This window comes from Bos indicus, chromosome 5 (genome assembly GCF_029378745.1).
Source record: "Bos indicus isolate NIAB-ARS_2022 breed Sahiwal x Tharparkar chromosome 5, NIAB-ARS_B.indTharparkar_mat_pri_1.0, whole genome shotgun sequence".
Taxonomy (NCBI): Eukaryota; Metazoa; Chordata; class Mammalia; order Artiodactyla; family Bovidae; genus Bos; species Bos indicus.
The window spans coordinates 110,188,251-110,210,998 of record NC_091764.1 but is presented as its reverse complement, the minus strand read 5'-3'; the positions used below and the strand labels follow the sequence as shown (position 1 = coordinate 110,210,998).

At 44.2% G+C, this 22,748-nt stretch overlaps 1 protein-coding gene across 1 annotated transcript; it reads right to left on the bottom strand.

The window, feature by feature from the left end:
- Window positions 1-299: 299 nt before the first annotated feature.
- Window positions 300-21,059, bottom strand: LOC109559800 (eukaryotic translation initiation factor 3 subunit L). The gene is made up of 13 exons (XM_070790384.1): window positions 20,915-21,059; window positions 18,439-18,487; window positions 17,545-17,755; window positions 16,247-16,326; window positions 14,066-14,127; window positions 12,868-12,937; window positions 12,597-12,670; window positions 9,835-10,006; window positions 8,171-8,325; window positions 7,274-7,444; window positions 5,717-6,214; window positions 1,359-1,439; window positions 300-515 (listed from the first exon to the last, which is right to left on the bottom strand). The coding sequence occupies exons 1-13, from the start codon at window positions 20,945-20,947 to the stop codon at window positions 477-479; spliced, it is 1,695 nt and encodes a 564-aa protein (XP_070646485.1). The 5' UTR covers window positions 20,948-21,059; the 3' UTR covers window positions 300-476.
- Between the last annotated feature and the right edge of the window lie 1,689 nt (window positions 21,060-22,748).

The following is a 22,748-nucleotide window of genomic DNA, read 5'->3' as shown; positions in this document are numbered from 1 at the left end:
AGCACAGTCCTGGCAGTACGTGCTCAGCAGTTCCTTCCAAAAACCCAGCACTTGCACAAATATGCATGCAAATTTCGGCAGGTCATCAATGCTCACAGGATTCCTTTGAGATGCAGGTAAGATACTAAATATGGCACTGTCCTGTATATTGTATTATGCTTTATGAATACAGGAATTAAGTAATTCAATTTAAACATCAATAACTAAGGCATCAGGAAGTAGTATCTCATGACACATGGGAAATTACATATAGTATTCTTGTTCACAGACGCTCCCCAACAAGAATAAGAAGACAAATCTGACTCCAAAGAAGATCCTTTATTAAGAACTACTTAAAACATTTCAGTCTTTGATTCAAAAAACTTCAACCCAGGTGACTGGCCAATGGCTGAGCTGGGTAAAGGCTTCATGGTGGAGGAACACCCCCTACAATGACATCAAAATAAGCTCCTGAGTAGTGTCAAGTGTGAATATACTCAGGGTCTCTGGCCCATCTTTTTCAGGGTTCGGTTAAGCTGGAAGGGAAGGAAAAGCAAAGTCAGATATTGGCTTTTTCACCAAACCTTTTCCTACGGTGTGCATGATCACCAGGCCACACTCCCAAGTAGACCCGTCACAGTGTCTACTATCACGGCATCACTACTAACAGTGTCTATTATCACAGTGGTGAGCCCTCCACCCCACACTCTTAGTGCTGCACAGTTCATGCAGCTTGTTCTATCTGCCTTTCACACTGAACACACACCTTATACTGCTCTAATCATTTTATAGATAAGCAAGGGCCTCAGGGTGGCTAGACTTGCCAGGACTGTGTTACTGTCCTGCAGGAGTCCAGCAGCATGGCCCACAGCACAGCAGTGACCTCTGCTGGAGGACTCAAAGCACCAGGACGCTGTGGCTCTAGCTATGGGCACAAAGAGTGACCCACAAGGCCTCTCTGAGGGCAGGACGTGGAATGCACCAGGTCTGTCAAAACAGAGCTTCAGGGTATCTGCCTGCAAAGACTGGCCAGACCTGTCTAAGTTGAAGAGTAACTAACTGCCAGATGGGGAGGGACGGGTAAGAGCAGGCAGTGAATCCACCCATATTAGGAAATAACAGGGAGGGAGGCAAGAGCCGGCCACCCGCAGAGAGAGATCTTGGGAAGAGATGCTCCAGAGAAGGCTGACGCAGCAACTCCTACAGGCCCAGCCCCACCCCCCCGACCCCAAGGAGCCAGCCAGTCTAGCTCAGAAACTTCAAAGGCCAATTTCAGGCTTTCTTGAAAATAGAAATGAGAAATAAAACACTTAAAAAAACTCCCCATTCCATCCCCAACTCCTGTCTCCAGCCCCCACACCACTCTCCACACCTCTCACCTCTTCAAATTTGTGAATCTGCCGAATGAAGAAATCCCCATAGCGCCGGGCGACCTTGGTGTCTGCGATGTGGATCATGTCCTGTGGGAACAGCAACCAGAGGAGCAGTGAGGAGGAGTCACTGACGGACTCTGCAGATACCAGTGGTGCTAAGTGCCAGATAAACCCCTATCTATGGGGGAGCATTAACAGCTAGGAGCCGCTCTTTATAGATGCTGAGTTTTACTTTCTTCATGTTAACTCATTTATTTTCTGGTCTTTTTAATGACCATGAATCTGTTGGCAATAGTAACATTTAAAACATAACATTTTATTCTCATATACTGTTTTTAAGTTCCAAATTAGTTTAGATTTTAAATGATTTTTTAGCTCAAAATATTTTGTTGAGCACTGTTTATTTGTAAATTCCTACATAATCTAGGTTAGGACCCAAGAACTTCCTGAATCTCTTGATTTTTTTCAAGTCAAGAATGGAAAAAAAAATGAACTTGCTAACTCTTGGAAGAAGACAATCCAGAGATGGCTGGGACTAGTTCGTCTGCTCACTAAAAGGAATGTAGCAGGTGACTGATATGGCCCAAGAGTGTCAGGCATTGGGAATAAATTCAAACAGAATTTTAGGTAGCTGATACAACACTGCAGGAGGTAGGTGGTTTTGATTTTTAAAAACATGACTTGGGAACTAAGATCCATCAAGCTGCATGGCAAAAAGCACAAACAAAAAACCCCCAAAATTTCCCACCACCACCACCAACAAAAAACAAAACCCACACAACTTAAAACTTTCACTACTGACACATCTCTACTTTTGGTGATTCCGTTCATGGCAGGGATAGCCAAGTTCTGCTGAACACCAATCCTCCCAAAAGCCATGAAGTCTAAAATGAGAGGATCTGGTTTAGCAAGGTAAGTTTCCAAAAGCAAACTACCCAAACTGTCCAAGCAATTCTAGAACTAGGTACATAAACCCAAGAGAACAGGTTCACAAAAATTCATAGCAGTGTTACCCATAATGACCAAAATGTGAAAACAGCTCAACTGCCCACGAACTAATGAATGGATAAACAGTGTGGTGTGTGCAAAACGTGAGATACTATTCAGCCATAAAAAGGAATAAAGCACTGATACCTGCTACAACCTGGATGAAACTTGAAAAGATGCTCAATAAAAGAAGTTAAACACAAAAATCCACACATTTCATGATTCTAGTTTTCAGACAATATTAAGAACAGACCAATCCAGAGAGAGAAAGAAAGCAAATTACTGATCTGCCAGGGGCTGCGGGGGCAGGAGAACTGGGGATGCTGCTAATGGACAGGGATTCCTTTTCAGGATGAGATGGCTGCCCAACGTGGGAATATACTAATTAATCATGGAATTTTACCCAGTAAAGTTTGTTATTAATTTTAGCTTTAAAAACTGCCAGCAAAAAGTAGTATGTTTAGACCACCACACTTTCTTCCCTTTTCACCCCTCAAGCCCCGCCTCAGCTGTGCCAAGCTGATTTTCTGCCTTTTATAAGGATGAGTATCACAATATCCACAAAGGTGAATGGGTCAAACGACATACTCGTTTTCTGAACATGATTACTTTTTTAATCTGACAGTTTCAAAGTAAGTTTTGTGTTGTGTATTTTTGTTGGAACACGGGTCTAAGAGTTAATTCTAAAAAGCAGTTGTTATATTCACAGATACAGAAAACAGACTCGTGGTTGCCAAGGGAGAGGGGGGTGTGGGAGGGATGGATGGGGAGTTTAGAATTAGCAGATATAAACTATTATATCCAGGATGGATAAACAACAAGGTCCTACTGGGCAGCACAGGGAACTATAGTCAACATTCCGCGATAAACCATAATGGAAAAGAACATGAAGAACAATATATACATATGCGTAACGGAATCAGCACAACATCACAACGCTGGAAATCAACTCTACTTAAATACATTATACTTTCTGAAAGCGACCAAAAATGTAGGATATTTTTTAAAAAATTGCCTCATAGCAGCAAAGAGCTGACAAGAGAATGAAGAATCATTTAAGAGAAAACAAACCATTCTTCGAGCAAAACACAGAAGCCCCTTCTGCACTGAGGGGATTTGTTAATCCTAGAAAACCTGGGCAGAAGGCCAGTCTAACAGAAGACCATCCTTGTAATGCTGAGATCCTAAAGAGCTGCATCCTCAGCTACAGGTGATCCAGAAGTGAACTGCCATCCCACTCCTGACACCAAGCAAAGCCTGCCAAGGGTGGGGGAAGAAGCATAAAAGAGACTCCTCTCTGAGACATATTCTTCTGACAGTCTACCGCCTGGCCTCGTCACGCAGCTGGTCCCAGGAACCTCAGTCTGGTGAGTTCAGTCTACGGTGGTCCCAGACCAAGAATATTCCCAGGCACCTCGTGGAGGCAAAAACAAATCCCCTTCACAGGAACAGATGTTCATCCTTGGCTTCAAAGAATATCAACAAATATTTTTTCAAGGGCAATGAACCATATGTAGTAAAATAATAATAATAATAACCAAGCACATATGGAAACACTGCACCATTATTTTTTTTTTTTTTTCAGAGAAAACTAGAAACAGAGCTGGAAAGATAGATGAACAGGTACAGAATGTTCTTAATCAAACGTATCCAGAAGAGAGGAGACAAAAAGATGGAAGAAAGGTTTAAGAAACATGGACAGAGGTCTAACATGGATTAAAGAATTCCAGAAGAAGAGAACAGAAACAATATCTAAGACTTACTGGCTAAGAATATTCCAGAAGAGATGAGAGATACTGATCCACTAACTTTTAACAGATTCTTTAAGTCTTTATGAGGGTCCCAAACATGTCTGAATACAACGTTTCCTTGGGAGTTCCCTGGTGGCCTACCGGTTAGGATTCTGGGTTTTCACTGTCATGACCCAGGTTCAATCCCTGGTTGGAGAACTGAGATACCATGAGCCCAAAAAGAAAAGAGGAGGGGAAAAAAGAACGTTCCATTCATTTTTGAGTATTATGTACACGGTGCAAACAAACAGGGGGAAGGTGGTATTTCATGCAAAGAACAATTTGAGAAGTCCGGAATATTTTAAGTCTGAAAAACTCACTTAAAACAACTTAGGGGGAAAAAAAAAACCTCACAAGTACATTAAAATGTTCAACTTGAAGGTAAACTCTAACAGGGAGGGACTACCCTGGTGTCCAGTGGTTAAGAATGTGCCTTGCAGGGCCGGGCACACAGGTTTGATTCCTGGTCTGGGAACCAAGATCCCGCGACCCGCAGAGCAGCTGGGCCCACACACCACAACTACTGAGCCTGTGTGCTCCAGAGCGCCCCACACCACAGCTAGAAAGCAGCCCTCGAGCCACAACAGAAGATCCTGCATGAGGCAAGGAAGGTCCCACAGTCTGCAACTAAGACCTGCCGTAGCCAAATAAATTACTATTAAAAAACAAACACTAACAATATTCCTCAAACTGCCTTTCTTTATGCACTATATTGCTTGTGCATCTTTCCAGAAATGACTCTTTGCATATACAAGCATATATATCATTAAAAAAAAAAACCTTAAACGGACAATTGACAGCCACTCTATAAAATCACATGTGTACCGTTCAACTGCCAAAACCACCCAAATGTCCGCCAGCAGAAGAATGGAAACGCTGCAGTCAATAACTGCAGTAGACGTTAGACCACCACAGAACAGGCATGACTGAAATGCTGCTGCATATGACACTGCTGGACGGTGATTTCTCTCAAATATAACGTTGAGCCAAAGAAGTTAGACAGAAAAGAGCACGTTCCGCGTAATTCCCCTAAAAGAAGTTCAAAATCAGCTAGCACCAAGCTAGGGTGGTACAAGTCAGGACAATGGCTTCCTATCCAGTGAGGTACTTCCAACAGTTTACAAAGCACCATCTTCCTTTCTTCTCCCACCCCATCTCTCACCACAGCCTCCTCTCAGCCTACTCCAAGCGCACTGCAGCTGTCTGGGCTCACTCTGGCCTCAGGGCTTTTGCTCTAATTGCTCCCTCTGCCTGGAATGCTCTTCCTCCAGGTATCTGCTTGCTAATTTCTGCACCTCCTTCAAAGGCTCAGCTGCCAAGTTCACTTTCCCAACCGTCTATCCTGGTCATATTTAATACTGCAACCTGCGGCTTCTACTGCCACCAACCTGACTTACTCCACATCAAGGGGCAACATCTGAACTATTACACGGTTTGCTTATGGATGATGTTTACCACCTACTTTTTAAACATTAGAATACCAGCACAAGGGCAGAAATCTTTGTTGATCTGGTTCAATGATATGTCCCAGATGCACAGAACAGGGAGCATCCTGAGAACCTAGCCTGGGGGGGTGGCCGGCCATACCTTATCAATGTAGAAGTCAACCTCGGAGGCTGACTGAAATTCTCCATCCAGGGCGGAGATGCCACTGGTCCACACCAGGTTCTTCATTTTGTGTTTGAAGACAAGAAGCTGGATTCGGAACTCCTGCTCGGTGAGGTCCAGGAAGCCGGCCAGCTTGGCCACGGGCATGGTGGTGTAGAGCTTGAGGAAGCTGCGGATGGTCGAGAGCTGGGCCTGCTGCTGCACCTCGTCAGAAAACACCTTCAGCTGCTGCAGGAAGGGCTCCTTGTGGTAATTGGGGTGCACGTTGTCATAGTTGGGCACTACTGGCGACAGGAATTTGGGGCAGGAGTAGCTGAAAAGTTCCTCGTAGACCTGCGGGTCACCTTTCTGCATGCGCAGCATCTTGTCCCCGTATTTCTCGCGCAGCTGGAGGTGAATGCTCTCGTCGATACGCATGGGGTACATGGTGAGGGCAATGGCCAGCAGCGCGTGCATCTGCTCATTCTGCTTGTTGATCTGGGGGTGGGGGGAGAGACTGCTGCAGGGTCCCGTGAAAAGGACCCTGTACCCTCCCAAATGCTCTCTGTTCAGACCTCCTGACTTCTCCCTTTGTCTTACACCCAGCAGCTGAGTTTCCCAATGTCTCTCCCAATCCTCCCTCTAGCTCCAACGAACTTCCGGTCCGGTTCCAAGTCCTCCCTGTCTCCTGGATTCTTTATTGGTACCTCTGTCTCTGTCTCACAGTCCACCCTATGTACCAGTGGCAGGTCAATCCTCCTACACCAATTATGATCAAGTCACCTAGAAATCTTTTTTTTTTTTGAAAAATATTTTAATTGTTTCTTATAATATCTAGAAATCTCTGATGGTACTTAACGCCTGTAGAATATAGACTAAATACTTTAGCTGACTAGTAAAGGTTACGGTTACTCCTCTGCCTTTCAGTCCAACTGGTTTCCTGGGCTGCTACATGATCATACTTCCAAGTCTTGACACCTCTGCTTTATTTAGAAACCTCCCCCCAATTCTGGCTTCCCAGGTGGCTCAGCATCAAGAATCTGCCTGCCAACGTGGGTTTGATCCCTGGATCGGGAAGATCCTCTGGAGAAGGAAATGGCAACCCGCTCCAATACTCTTGCCTGGAAAATCCCATGGACGGAAGAGCCTGGCAGGCTACACTCCACGGGGTCTCAGAGAATCGGCCATGACTGAGTGACTGGGCACACACGCCTGTGTTTCAATCACTCACATCATCGTTCCAATTCTAGGCATGTTTTGGATCCATCGTCCTCCAGGCAAACTGCTTGAGTGCAGTACCCGTATCTAACTGATTTTAAGTACCCACAGCCCAGTGAACATCCTAAGTACTGCTGGGGGATAAACGTAAAAGAAAAGACACTACTGTCCTGATCATCAAGGTGTTAATGATCCAAAGTAATGTGTGTAACAAAAGAAACTCAGAATAGGCTAGCCATTAAGAAATCATTCTATTGAAAAAGCAGGCAAAATAGCACAATTTTGGTTTACCCAAAAACTGTTGGCACTGCTGTGTCAGCTGGTCAGAGGCCTCCTTACCATCTCATATTTGTACGTGGTCCTCTGGAACATGCTCTTGGTCCTCTGGATGTAGAGGAGGATGTTGGCAAAGACCCGGATGGCATCCTGGTAGCGACGCATCATCAAATATGCAAAACCGACATAATAGTATGTGGTAACCTGGCACTCGGGCACACGGGAATACATGCTCTGTGGAAGGAGGCAGAAGCAGCATCCATGAGTCTTAAGACCAATTTCATCCCAGCTAGGATGTAAAAATCGGCAGGGCCTAGTGTCAGGCAAAGCAGAAGCATCAAGAGATCCTTGCAGAGGCCCTGAACTACTCAGAGGAAGCCCTGGCTCTGGAGTTGGAGGCTCCGAGTAGATTGTATCACTAACTGATTATGTGACCTGAAGACTCCATTTCCTTGGCTGTAAGAGAAAAAGACTGGACGAGGTGACCCTAAAATTTCTTTCAACTCTAAAATCCTCTACACCTCACTTTTACATTCTTTCTTGCTTTTCCAAATAAGCCCTATAAAAGAACAGACTGATAAGATACATACATCAAACAAAAAAGGTATCCTGTTTCTACGGCGTGGCAAACCACCACTGCTAACAGACCATTATCTCTACCACCTCAGAACTTTAAAGTATTTTGTTAATTCTTTGGTGAAAGCTGAAAGGTAAAAATCTGCCTAATCATTCTGATTTTAAAATAGGATCAATAGGAATGGTGAATATCTGAGACGTTACTAAGCATCAAAGCGAAAACCACCCTGTCCAGATTCAGGTTTTCCCTGCAGTAGTTTTCCAATTCTTGTCTCAATGTTCCCTGGAGAGGATTCCTCATTTTTTCTCCTTGCAATCTGTCCTAATAGATCAGATATTCTCTTAAGGCCCTGCAAATGTGGGCCTGAGGAAACAGGGAATTACCTTCTTGTTCAGTTCGATGTTCTCTAGCACCTTGATGGCCTGGTAGTAATCCCCCAACAGGGAGTGCAGTCGCAGCAGGCCCACCAGGCTGAAGTAGCCGAGCATCTTGTAGAGGGAGTGCCGTCCGTACTCCCCGGCCACACTCTCTGGGTCGCCTGAGTACAGACAGACAGTGTACACTTCAGGGGAGGCCAGGAACAAGGGTAGGCCTGAACCTTCAATGTCACTCAGTAAACTCTTAACCTACTGCCAGCCTCCAAAGCTCTCTGCTCTGCCTCTGAATGAATAGGAAGCAGCAGCACGCCTGCCTCATGCTAATCTTATATTCACCAGTTAAGTCACCTGGTGGTGGGGGGGCGGGTGCCAGTCCCCGCACACACCTGAGAACACAAGAGGACCCCTCTCATCAATAAGAGCTCCTCACTAAGCCCCTCCTTTCAGGATGTCCATGAGATCAAAGCTATCTTCCTAACAACACTGAGATACCACGTGCCTTTCTCACTGAGTTGACATTTGCACTGATGGTGCAGAAACAATTTGAGTAAAACTACGGACAACTTAGCATCAATCAGACAGTGGCACCGAACTCCACTATCATCATTGTATTCTTTACCACCACTCACCTGCAATGAAAGAACCAGCCACTCTTTTTTCACAAAACCCCATTGTTACTTAAAAGAATAACTAATATACAAACTATGACTATTCAGAAATGGGTATTTAGCATTTTCTCAAAAATGAGTGCAGCGAACTTGTTAAGATACCAATGTCTGTTAAGTGTCAATGAACTTATCAACTTTTAAGTAAAAATTAGAATTTCATAAAACTTCTATCTACTAGTCGTTAATAAAACTACTATGAACAACAGCTTCCCAAAATAAGGACTTATCTGATGAGGTTGATGGTCAAAGTAACAGATGTGGTTTCAAAAAACTGTATAATAAAATGTGTCAACTTTCAGAAAATCTTGCTAGCTCATTTTACAACATCATGCATGGATAAAAAAAATTCACTCAGGCTGCAGGAGAGACTAGTAAACCTTAACATAACAAAGAAAAAGTTGACTGATAAGGTTTCAGATTCCATGCTGCAACTAACCTACAGAAACTACCATGGTCAAGTTCTGGTGTAGAATCAGAGAAGAGCTGGGCTATGCGAAAGGCTGTTAAACAAAGTTTCTCTTCCCTGTCCCAATTAAATATCTGTGTGAGGCCAGACTCCCCTCAGATACATCAACCACAGCAGCGTCTTGCCACAAACTGAAGGAAGAGGCAGAAGACCCCTCCAGCACTCTTCCACAAAGCCACATTTAAAGAGCTTTGCAAAACCACCACTCTTCTCACTGGAACAAAATGCTTATAGAGATAAACTTTGGGATTCTTAATCTTTTAGAGTGTCAAGTGGTCCTCACACCAAAATGTTTGAGAAGTGCTTATCTAAACAAAGGTCCTGGAGAGGCAGCAGAAGTGTTTATAAACACAGCTCTTAGGAAGTACTGGTTCATTCTATCAGCCAACAGATGGCCAAGCCCAGCAGCCTCCAAATCAGCACTCAGCTCCTATTCATCCCCAGACACCAGAGGAGCAGCCCGTCACCCGAGAGAGACGGCGGCTCCTCCAACCCACGCCGCTATGCCTGGGGAACCGACGGCGGGCAGCGCTCACCTCCGCTCGTGTACACCTCCAGCTGCCGGTTGATGTTGGACTTGTCCACTAGGGAGTGAAGGACATTGAGGACGCTGTGAACATTCCAGATTTTGGGATTGGAGCGAAGGAAGTCGATCTCTTCCTCTGACTTCTTGGCGGTCTTACAGCGGTACTGACTAAATGACTGAAACTGTTGAGGAAGAATGGAACGATGTGGCAGGGGCGTAAAACCCAAAGGGACACAAAAGCGCACAGCGCTGTGGCTGTCACTTCCGCTACAGCAATCTGCGCGCTCACTACTGCTTCTTTGAAAGCCATCTTTGACTAAGCTGTGAATTTTGTTCATTACTATATTACTTATTCCACAGCAAAGTAAATATCTCTAAAATGACAAGTAGTGGGAAAAAGAAAACATTCAATTTGGAGTCAAACACAGCCTAAAGTTACTTAATGTCTCTGGGCATCACAGCGCTGGCCACTAGAACCTGGTTTCCAAACACAGGTTCCAGTGACCTAGAAGCTAAGTTCTAGATGACCTAAGGTCACTCTTCAACTTTAAAATATCATCTTCCTCTAAGAAGGCAGGAGAAAACGTTTCTAAATTTACAATAAACAAAGAATAGTATCCAGAGTGTAGAAGGAATTCTCATTAAGCCAAAAAGACAAAGATCAGCCAACAGAAAAACAGGCAAAGAATACTGATAATTACTTTGAACAGGCCTGGTCAGTTAGTAGACAAAATGCTCAATCTTTTCAGAGAAACGTAAATTAAAATGATTACCATTTCTTTCCTATCAAATTGACAAAAATTAGACCAATAACATCCAATACAGAAAACTTGCTTTCTAATAATGCTGATAGTAGTAGTATATTTGACACAGCCTTTTGAGGGCAATAATTACTATTTATTAAAATTCGAAGTGACAAAAATGTTTTATATCTTGATTGTGGTTATACTGGAGTGAGTTGCCATTTCCTCCTCCAATATATTTGTCAGATCTCAACTATATTCTTAAAATTGGTATATTTTATTTGTGCAATTTATGACTCTATAAACCTGATTTAAAACAATTTAAGAAGCAAACATCCTTCAGCCAACAACTCTACTTCCAGTCATCTCCAGAAACAGACTTATGTGTAGCACATAGACCAGAAGAGTGGTACATCAGGTGGATGGCACAAAAGAATAAGGCAGGCCTTTATACGCTGATTATCTTTGCAGATACTAATTGATATCTCTGCAAAGGCAAGGCAGGAAGACACTTTCACTTTATCTGCACTTAAAAAAAAACTCAGTAATAACAAATTCATATATCACTATATCAATACAAATAAATGAAAGTGGTGGGGAATAAAGAGGAAAAAAAGACTTCTTTTTAAATTTTTTTTAAAGAAAAAAGGAACAAGTGGTGGGGAGGAGCCACTCACCCCATGAGGTATAGCTGGCGTTTTCTTAAGAGGCTTATAGCACTCTCACTTCTCATAAAGACTGGCTGGAGGAATCACACCTAGCCCATAGTGGGAGTCTTTGTTAGAAGTGAGAGCACTTAAACCCATTAACAGAGCACCAGTTAAGCCAGGGAATTAGGATTATCTTTAGTCGGATGAAGAAACTTAACACAGACTCTGACTTGCTGTGAGCCAACAGGATGGCCAACCTTCTAAAATTATGCCAAGTAACAAGCCAAGGGACGGACTTCCCTCGGGGCCCAGTGGCTAAGACTCCAGCTCCCAAAGCAGGGGCCTGGATTTGGTCCTTGTCAGAGAACTAGATCCCACATGCCTCAACTAAGAGTTTACATGCCACAGTGGAGATGCCATGAACTGCAACTAACAGCAGGTAAAGCCAAATAAATAAAGTACAAACAACCGAACAAGCCAAGGAGCCAGAGAAGGCAAACAAGGCCGGTGTGCTTTGTGGTCTTCACTGCCCAAAGGCACTGAAGCCTATCTTGAGCAAGAAGCCTCTTTCTCAAAGGGCCTAGGAAGGTTTCCTCAGCTCTCCAATTACAACGCGTCAGCACTTTGTATTTAGAGTCTCTTTGATCCATGGAGTTCAAATAAGAGCTTTATTAACAAACCGATTTTTCCTGAAATACCCAGTAAGAGCTATGTTATCTTAGTAAAACACAAGAAAAAAAATTTTCCCCAAGTTCAACTTCCTTTTTTTAGTAACAGTACTCTTAGGTAATATTTCCCCTTTGATAAAAATGTCCCGTTTTACTCTAATCCAGAATATACTCACATCACCACCACCACAATCAAGATATAAAAACTTCCTGACCCGTAGGTGACGCAAGTGAGGCTCAGAAAGCTGAAAAAACATGTCACTGCTACAGAGCCACCAGCTGGCCACAACCCACAAGACCCCACTTCTAGCTGACTCCAAAGCCTAGGAAACCTGTATTCTTCCTATCAGACCACCTCTCAAGGTCAGGCAACAAAGTGTTGGAAGTCTGGAGCTCAACTTCCAAGTTCAGAATGGAGCTCTCAGACCTCAATGAATTCTTCAGAAAACCACGACATGGAGTTCAATGTGACAGGGTTATTTCTCACTATGCTGAGACGGTTTTATATTATGTATCTTTTTCTGTGTGTGTGTGTGTGTAGCAGAGTTTTATTAAAGTGAAAAAGGATAGAAAAAGCTTCTGACACAGACATCAGAAGGGGGATGGAGAATGCCCCTGTATCTTTTTAATAACACGAACAACAGTTAACAGCTGTTCTTTGTTTGGACCAGTTATTGAATACTTCAAATTAACCCAAGGCTGACCAGCTACCTGGTAGATGAACTCATCGATGATGTCCCAGAGCCACTGGTTGGGGAGTTCAAGGGGAGCAGGACCATCAGCATCTGTGCAGAAGACCACAGAAAAGTCAGACTGAAGTCAATGACTACACCCATTCAGCAAGGTTGCAGAACACAATTTTTAATTTCTCTCTTAAAAGGACTATGAATCTCAAGACCTCCCCTCTTCCCACCTGCATGTTAAAATCCTGTTAAAAAGAGATGAAGACAAATATTAGGTTTCATCATAACCTCAGACTCACTAAGAATGTAGTTGAAGAGATTGCAGTAGTTGTAATACGATTCAAACCTCTGCTCCAAGGAGGGTCCTCCCTGTAAAGAAAGCAGAAGACAGGAGGACACATTTAACCTAACGGACTCTATTCACGGCCTGCCACTGAGAGCTGAAGACAAATACAGCTGACCTTTGTAAACATGCAGGTCAGGGGTGCCAACCCTCCGGTCAAAAATCTATGTATAACACAGAGTCGGCCCTCCATACACTTGGTTTTTCCATTATCTGCAGAGTCAACTCTGTAGTATATTTACTGAAAATATCTGCATGTAAGTGGACCCACACAGTTCCAACTTATGTTGTTCAAGGGTCAAACATACATGAGAACTGATGTCTGCTCCCCGCTTCTTAGCATGTAAAGAGCACTCCAGTGATAGGGAAGACAGTAAGTGCTACAGCAGTTCAAAGCGATCCTGAGTATCTGACCCTAAGGGCCAACTTTTATGCCAAAAACCTTAACTGACCTTTAGACACCAGGTACGCACATCTGGCAAGCAGAGGAGCAAGGGGAACGTGCTTCAGGAAAAACAGGACTAACAGAGGCAAAGAGATGTGTATGGTGCTTGAAGGCTGGGGAGTAAGGCAGACAATGCTACAGTGGGCTTCAATGGGCCAGAAGTGCAGAGGTCTTTTAGGGCCAAACAAGAATTAAGCCAGGGGTTCAGCAAATGCACCATCACCTGTTTTGGTAAATAAAAAGCTCACCTGGAACACAGCTATGTGTACTCACTGTCCATGGCTACTACAGAGGTGAACAGAGTGTGAAAGAGGCCCAGAATACTTACTAACTACCTCTGTACATAGAAGGCTGCTGACCCCGGAGCTAGACTGCATGCTGCTGGTAAATGAGAACCACTGAAGATGTCTGAGCTGGGGAACAACATGATGAACGGTGTATTTTTGATAGACTAGAAAGAACACTGCCTTGGAGTCTTAGTCCCACAGCTTACTAACCATGGGGTCTGACAAGGTATTTAATCTGTCTGAAAAATGAGATTATGAAGGTAAAGTGCCTAATACAGTAAATGCTCTTCCAGTGAAACTACCACCTGCCCAAGCCCAGTCAAGGAGAACTATTCGAGGTGGAGAAATTAAACTAGCAATTGTGTTTCAGGGTCAAAAATGGCACAGAGTTTAAAAACTGCCAGCAACATTTAGATACTCACACTGACTTTGGCATATATGTGCCTGTAGTATAATTCTTTGTATAAAATCAGGAAGACAGCATCTGAAAGAGATGGCAGAGGGGTGCTTTAGGAATCCACTGAACAACTAGTCAGTTTTAGCTCTTGGTGGGAAGTAACAGGGTAAATGTGATTTCAGAGATTAAACAACATCAAACATCTAACACTCACACTCCAAGAATACATGCAACGAGAAAATTCATTTCCCATTTTACTCTTTCAAATTCATCTTAACCTCATTCAGGCCCATATCCCTTCACCGTTTAGTTATTGCTGCCATCCAGTTGCTTAACCAGGACATAATAATAGCTCCTAGGAAGATAACGTGACATTTAACTATTGAAATTGCACGTGCAAGGGGATCTTTGACTTAGACATCCTATTTTAAGGAATTTATCCTATTGATACGATGCAACCACAAAAAAGAGAGATGTGCGGAAGCTCTTCAGATACTGATGCTGTGCAGAGTTCACATACAGGTCTGAGACTATTATCCTTAGGCCTGCTAGTAAAGCTGCTCCTTGACCAGCATCTGGGAACCCAGGTTTCAGAAGGGTTCCCACTAACCTGATAGGGTTGGTGTCCTTAAACTGTTTGTGCAAACAACATGTTTTATACTGAATACCTGCTTTCCTTCTGAGAGTCTGGAATTTCAGTACATGTTGAGTTTGTAATGAGCTGCTATGGTAGACAACTATGGTCACACATGGTATCACAACTCCTTGCTCAAGGAATGAAGTACAATCCATGTGACTCCACTGGAGAGGAATGTTAGAATCTCAAACTGAGGTTCTCTCAAACTGATACTCAGATACAACACAATCTCTAACAAAATCCAAGCTGATCCCAAAACTGACAAGCTGATCCTAAAATTAATATGGAAATTCAAGGGACACAGAAGACCCAAAGCAATTTTGAAAAACAACAAAGTTGGAGGACTTATACTTCCCAATTTCAAAACTGTCCAAAGCCACAATCATTAAGACAGTGTGGCTGGTACAGTCATAAAAGATCAATGGAATCAAGATGAGAGTCCAAAAATAAACCTTACATGATCACTAATTTCCAAAAAGGTTGTCAGGGCAATTTAACGGAAAAAAAGTCTTCCCAAAAACTGGTACTGGAACAACTGGGTATCCACATGCAAAAGAATGAGGTTGGCTCTTCCTACTTTCAGTTCAGTTCAGTTCGGTCGCTCAGTCGTGTTCAACTCTGCGACCCCATGAATTGCAGCACGCCAGGCCTCCTTGTCCATCACCAACTCCCGGAGTTCATGCAAACTCATGTCCATCGAGTCGGTGATGCCATCCAGCCATCTCATCCTCTGTCGTCCTCTTTTCCTCTGGCCCCCAATCCCTCCTGGCATCAGGGTCTTTTCCAACGAGTCAACTCTTCGAATGAGGTGGCCAAAGTACTGGAGTTTCAGCTTTAGCATCGGTCCTTCCAATGAACACCCAGGACCAATCTCCTTTAGAATGGACTGGTTGGATCTCCTTGCAGTCCAAGGGACTCTCAAGAGTCTTCTCCAACACCACAGTTCAAAAGCATCAATTCTTTGGCGCTCAGCTTTCTTCACAGTCCAACTCTCACATCCATACATGACTACTAGAAAAACCATAGCCTTGACTAGACGGACCTTTGTTGGCAAAATAATGTCTCTGCTTTTGAATATGCTATCTAGGTTGGTCATAACTTTCCTTACAAGGAGTAAGCGTCTTTTAATTTCATGGCTGCAATCACCATCTGCAGTGATTTTGGAGCCCCAAAAAATAAAGTCTGACACTGTTTCCACTGTTTCCCCATCTATTTCCCACGAAGTGATGGGACCAGATGCCATGATCTTAATACTTTACACCATATATAAAAGACTCCATCAGAAAGTGAAATGTGAGGAGGTCAGAAAGCCCACTCTGGAGCAACTGTAATGACCCCAAAAATTACACAGGGAAAAAGAAATCAGTAAGACAAAAATCTCACTTTCAGCATTCACCACATATGAAAAATCTGTCCTCTTTTCATTTATTCAGCTTTCATTCAACAAGTCACATCTACTATGCACCAAACTCTGGGGAAATAAAATGAAGAACAAAACAGATACAGACCATTCTGAACTTTCTAATGACTTCCAATCATAGGATCCCATCCAGCACCTAGGACACCTACCGTTGCCAACCTGCGGAGCAATGGTTTCAGCCTCAGGCCAAGGTGTATTCTTGAAGAATCTTTCAGTCAACTTGGTCCAGCTGAAAACCAAACAGAAATACTCTGTAAGTCCAAAACAGGAAGGGTCTGAACAGAAAGGATCTGTTTTAGAGATCTGTCACATTTTATAGATAAGTACCCAAGCTCAGTAAAGGGAAGAAGTCACAGAACCAGAGCCAGGGCCACAGCCTCCAACTCTGTAACTTTCCTCAACCCAACTCTGTACCCCAACCTTTCTTAATACAGTGAAACATTTCTTTTACATCAATTAGGCAACCACCAAGCTCTTCAAGATCATCTCCTGCTCTTGTATCATGAACTCTGGAGCTGTATTTCGCTGCTCACTGTTCCCTGACTTGAGAACTACCTTTCAGACACCCCCACACACCTCCCTCAGCTTCCCCTCTTTCCACTTCCAAGAGTGCTCTTCTTCAAACATGGCAGCAACAGTATTTGCTGCAGTTTGATGCCGCAACAGCCCTAGAGCATCCAACCCAAACACTGATGCCCAAGATGCTTCACAACCCTATTTCCTCCTGAAGTCTTTGCGGACTATTCAGCTCTGACTGACCTGTCTCACTTCTAAAGCCCTTTACACAAGGGCAGTGCCCTCAAAACTAGGATGCAATCAGGAATTCCCTGGTGGTCCAGTGGTTATGACTCGACACTTTCACTGCCATGGCCTGGGTTTGATCCCTGGTCAGGGAACTAAGATCCCACAAGTCACACGGCATGAACAAAGTGGGGAGAAGGATGACTAAGACAAAAAAACTGAGAAGCAACCACTCAAGAGCTCTGTTCATCCTATTATGCATTGAGAAGTTGTACAGCACAATTTAGAAATTAGGCTCTGGTGACAGACTGTGCAGGTTCAAAACTCAGAACATCCACTATGTGACTTGATCCTTCTGTGCTTTGTTTACTCAACTATAAAATGAGGAAAACAATGGTACCTACTTCACAAGGTTGCTGTGAAGAGTACATGAGTAAATACAAGAAAAGCACTCATGACACTGTCTAATTTATACTGATCATATATGTAATTACTATTATAATTAATACTGATGGTATTATTTTAGGCCTTGTACAAGTTCTGGATATAGAGTCCAATAAAATAATGTCTGTAACCCCCAAAGAATCACAGAAAACCCTAGCGCACTCTCTTTACAGAATCATGATTAAATATCACCCCCTTCTACAGACTGCATTACTCAGCCAGTCTCACCCAGTAGGAGATTATTTCAGCCAATGGCCCATACCTGTTCTCATAGATGTCCTGAATCTCATACACCTTCTGGTCAATGACATCGCTGGAGACACGACTGGCCTGTAGCTCATACACCTTCTGGTCAATTAAGTCTGAGACAGTTTTGTGGAAGTACTGGATGAAGTTTTTGATCACTTCAGGGATCACTTGATAGGTTTGCTGTTCATACTGACGTTCATAAGCCAGATCCTGCTTTGGATCTCCTAGAGATTGGATATGATAAACACTTCAAATTCGTATGCATGACATAACAAGAGGGCAAGGTCACTCGTGAAACTAAACTCATGTCTATAAAACTAGGTGTAATGCCTTTTTAAACACTCTCCATGTCACTCCCAATCCCCACTGGTCTCTTTCTTCACATTTTCCACTAGTCATTTTCTTATTAAAGTAATTTATTTGCTTACTGATTCCCCCACCAGAATCTAAAGTCTATGACAGCAAGAACCTTATTTGTCTTGTACCCAGGTCTACCCTCAGAACTTGGGATGGTTATCGGGAAGGGGGTGGAACTGTGGTTAAGAGGAAGTAAGCAGTAGGCACTTAGTATTTTTTAAATAAATAACCAACTGCCATTCTCTATCAATATGACAGTGCAAGCAACTAAACTTTAATTTTTCACAAGATTTTCTTCTTCAGGTAATAGCCTAACAAGGAAAACCACAGCCAGGACAACCATCCTTCCTTTGTAAGACTCTGAGGTGGACCATGAAAAAAGCCTGGTTTAATAGGCTCTGTACCACCCTTTGGCTGAGAGCTAATAACTGACTCCAAACCTGGATCATCAACACCTAGTTTTAAACAGGTGCCCGTCAAGGCAGCTGTGAGACATTCAAAAAGGTGCCAATCCTCAGAAGCACCCAGCTAGCCAAACCCGTAGACTCACCTGTGTGCATATCATAGTCGCCGGGATAAGCATAGGGATCATAAGCAGCCTATTAACAAAAGAGACACAAATAAACAGTCACCAGTCTGTGAATCCAACATGCTCGTTCTAGGTTCCTAAAGACACAAAGGCAAGTAAGACAGAAGCAGAAAATATTAAAAAGAGGTGGCAAAAATACACAGAAGAACTGTACAAAAAAGATCTTCGTGACCCAGATAACCACGATGGTGTGATCACCCACCTAGAGCAAGACATCCTGGAATGCAAAGTCAACTGGGCCTTAGGAAGGATCACTAGGAACAAAGCTAGTGGAGGTGATGGAATTTCAGTTGAGCTATTTCAAATCCTAAAAGATGATGCTGTGAAAGTGCTGAACTCAATATGCCAGGAAATTTGGAAAACTCAGCAGTGGCCACAGGACTGGAAAAGGTCAATCTTCATTCCAATCCCAAAGAAAGGCAATGCAGAAGAATGCTCAAACTACCGCACAATTGCACTCATCTCACACACTAGAAAAGTAATGATCAAAATTTTCCAAGCCAGGCTTCAACAGTATGTGAACCATGAAGATGTCCAAGCTGGATTTAGAAAAGGCAGAGAAACCAGATATCAGATTGCCAACATCCACTGGATCATCGAAAAAGCAAGAGAATTTTAGAAAAACATCTACTTATCCTTTATTGACTACGCCAAAGCCTTTGACTGCATGGATCGCAACAAACTGTGGAAAATTCTGAAAGAGATGGGACTACCAGACCACCTTACCTGTCTCCTGAGAAATCAGTATGCAGTCAAGAAGCAACAGTTAGAACTGGACATGGAACAACAGACTGGTTCCAAATAGGAAAAGGAGTACATCAAGGCTGTATATTGTCACCTTGCTTATTTAACTTATATGCAAAGTACATCATGTGAAATGCCAGGCTGGATGAAGCACAAGCTGGAATCAAGATTGCCAGGAGAAATATCAATAACCTCACATATGCAGATGACACCACCCTTATGGCAGAAAGTGAAGAGGAACTCAAAAGCCTCTTGATGAAAGTGAAAGAGGAGAGTGAAAAAGTTGGCTTAAAGCTAAACATTCAGAATACAAAGATCATGGCCTCTAGTCCCATCACTTCATGGCAAATAGATGGGGAAACAATGGAAACATTGACAGACTTTTATTTTTTTGAGCTCCAAAATCACTGCAGATGGTGACTGCAGCCATGAAATTAAAAGACACTTGGAAGAAAAGCTATGACCAGCCTAGACAGCATATTAAAAAGCAGAGACATTACTTTGCCAACAAAGGTCCGTCTAGTTAAAGCTATGGTTTTTCCAGTAGTCATGTGTGGATATGAGTGTTGGACTATAAAGAAAGCTGAGCCCAGAAGAATTGATGCTTTCAAACCCTGGTGTTGGAGAAGACTCTTGAAGGTCCCTTGGACTTCAAGGAGGTCAAACCAGTCCATCCTAAAGGAAATCAGTCCTGAAAATTCATTGGCAGGACTGACGCTGAAGCTCCAATATTTTGGCCACCTGATGCGAAAAACTGACTCACTGGAAAAAATCAGGATGCTGGCAAAGACTGATGACAGGAGAACGGGACGACGGAGGATGAGACAGTTGGATGGCATCACGGACTCGAGGGACATGAGTTTGAGCAAGCTCCTGGAGCTGGTGATGGACAAGGAGGCCTAGCGTGCTGCAGTCCATGGGGTCGCAGAGTCGGACACGACTGAGAGGCTGAACTGAACTGCTAAGCCACTTCAGTCGTGTCTGACTCTGTGCGACCCCATAGACAGCAGCCCACGAGGCTCCGCGGTCCCTGGGATTCTCCAGGCAAGAATAGTGGAGTGGGTTGCCATTTCCTTCTCCAATGCAGCAAAGTGAAAAGTGAAAGTGAAGTCGCTCAGTCGTGTCCGACTCTTAGCGACCCCACGGACTGCAGCCCACCAGGCTCCTCTATCCATGGAATTTTCCAGGCAAGGGTACTGGAGTGGGGTGCCATTGCCTTCTCCGTGAACTGAACTGAAAAGACACAAAGACGAACAAGACACAGTCCCTGCTTTTGAGCGACTCATGTGCCTGTGAGAAAAGGGAGAATAAATAGGCAATGACAATACCTCGTTACGGCTGCAATACGGAAGAGCAAAGCACAAGAGACTATGGGAATCAGCGCGGTTTGACGGAACTGAGCCCAAATCATAAGAAATCAGAGTTCAGTTACAGAAACACAGAACCCTTTATCTCCAGCCTCGGACCCCGGGCTTGAAAAGGAGAGAACGAGGGGACCGGACACACGAGGTGGGCGGCCGAGACCCGGCTGATCTGGAGTCCAGAGCTGTGAGTGGCAGTAGCATGAGTACGCGCACGCGGCGAGGCCGGCGGGGCCTCCCAGAGACGCGCAGACACCATTTCCTCTTGGGGGTCAGTATCCCAAAAGCCCTGCCCCTGTGGCGGAGACCGGCACACGTCAAGGACAAGTTACCTCAGACTCGTAATCATCAGCGGGGTACGACATGGCTGCGGCGGCCGCGAGCCCAGCCTGGAGAGAGCAGAAAACTCAGGCTTCTCCTCTGTCTGGGCGCCGGAAGTCCAACCTCCCTGGAGGCCGCCGGGAAACCGGAAGCTTTTCTGGGGCCGCCGGCAAGCTGAGGTAGCCATGTTGGGAAGGGCGCAAGTAAACACCATTATCTTCCTTCTTCAAATAGAGGCTCTACAAGGAAGGCGATTCTACAGTACTTGCAAAATTTTATAAATAATAACGTTAAGTATCTCAGGGTAATAAAGAATGGGCAAAGTAAGAGAAACCAGAAGTAATCCCTCTCAAAGGATGGTTGACCACTCCCTCGGCCGTCCTCTCGCGAGATGGGTCACTTGGCTATGGGGGCCTGAATATGGATTTAGGTGCTAGAGGTTTGCCTGAGGCGAAAAAAAGGTCTTCAAATGTTCTGCTCTCCAAAGTCTAAACTTACCGAGTGTAAAAATGGAGGTTTAGTCCAATTCGGTGCGAAGGTATTGAGAAAAGCCCCCCGCCCCCCAACTTTGGACATTAATGTTGGAGCAGGCCAAGATGAAGCCAGCTGTGGGGGGAGGAAGAAGTCCTAGGACCCACCCTCGCCTACAGCACTGCACGCTGGGAGGGGTGCTCACAACCGGGCGTTTGAATGAGTTCGAGTCCTGATCAAACCCTAGAGTTAGGGACAGGGTTATAAAACAGACCAACACAAACCGGTGTGTGGGTGAAGAGCCTTAGTTTAGCCATTAAAACAGTAGTGCCTCGCCCCATCTCCTTGTGCGTTCTTGCTTTGCGTCGTCGGTTACCAAAAGGTGATACCATCATGGAACTAAGCTTAAGCTTAAAGGGCCCGTCGAGTCCCCGGAACTCTTCGTTGGCTTAAGGAGGGTACCCAGCACCGTGCTCACATAGTCATATGGTTTTGAAAATTTTTTAAGAGTAATGTTTTTATTGCAGTCGGTTAGAACTTCTTTCTATTCCGATCTATCCTCCCATCACATTTCCCCTTGTGTCTAGTGGCGTTTGGATTCAGCTAGAGGAAATCTTTTTGGGAACGTTTGAGCTTAATAGGATATGTTTATGTGATACTCTTCTGTGAATAGTTAGTGTTGACCCTCCGTGTGTAACGTACACCTACCACCCGCTGTGATGACTGCGGGTCCTCAATGAAATAAGTATTTAAGGGTAATCTGGTCATAGCAGTGCTGTGGTCCACAGCGTGTGTCCCCTTAGTCGGGTTTGTGCTTTGTCTTCATGTCTCATTAAATGGTGTTTTTCCCCCATAGCAGTAAGTTTGAATTAGTGTATCACTATGCAGTTACAAGGCTATGGTTTTTCCTGTGGTCATGTATGGATGCGAGAGTTGGACTGTGAAGAAGGCTGAGCGCCGAAGAATTGATGCTTTTGAACTGTGGTGTTGGAGAAGACTCTCGAGAGTCCCTTGGACTGCAAGGAGATCCAACCAGTCCATTCTGAAGGAGATGAGCCCTGGGATTTCTTTGGAAGGAATGATGCTAAAGCTGAAACTCCAGTACTTTGGCCACCTCATGTGAAGAGTTGACTCATTGGAAAAGACTCTGATGCTGGGAGGGATTGGGGGCAGGAGGAGAAGGGGATGACAGAGGATGAGATGGCTGGATGGCATCACTGACTCGATGGACATGAGTCTGAGTGCACTCCGGGAGTTGGTGATAGACAGGGAGGCCTGGCGTGCTGCGATTCATGGGATCACAAAGAGTCGGACACGACTGGGCGACTGATCTGATCTGATCTGATGCAGTTACAGGAGAAGGCAGTGGCAACC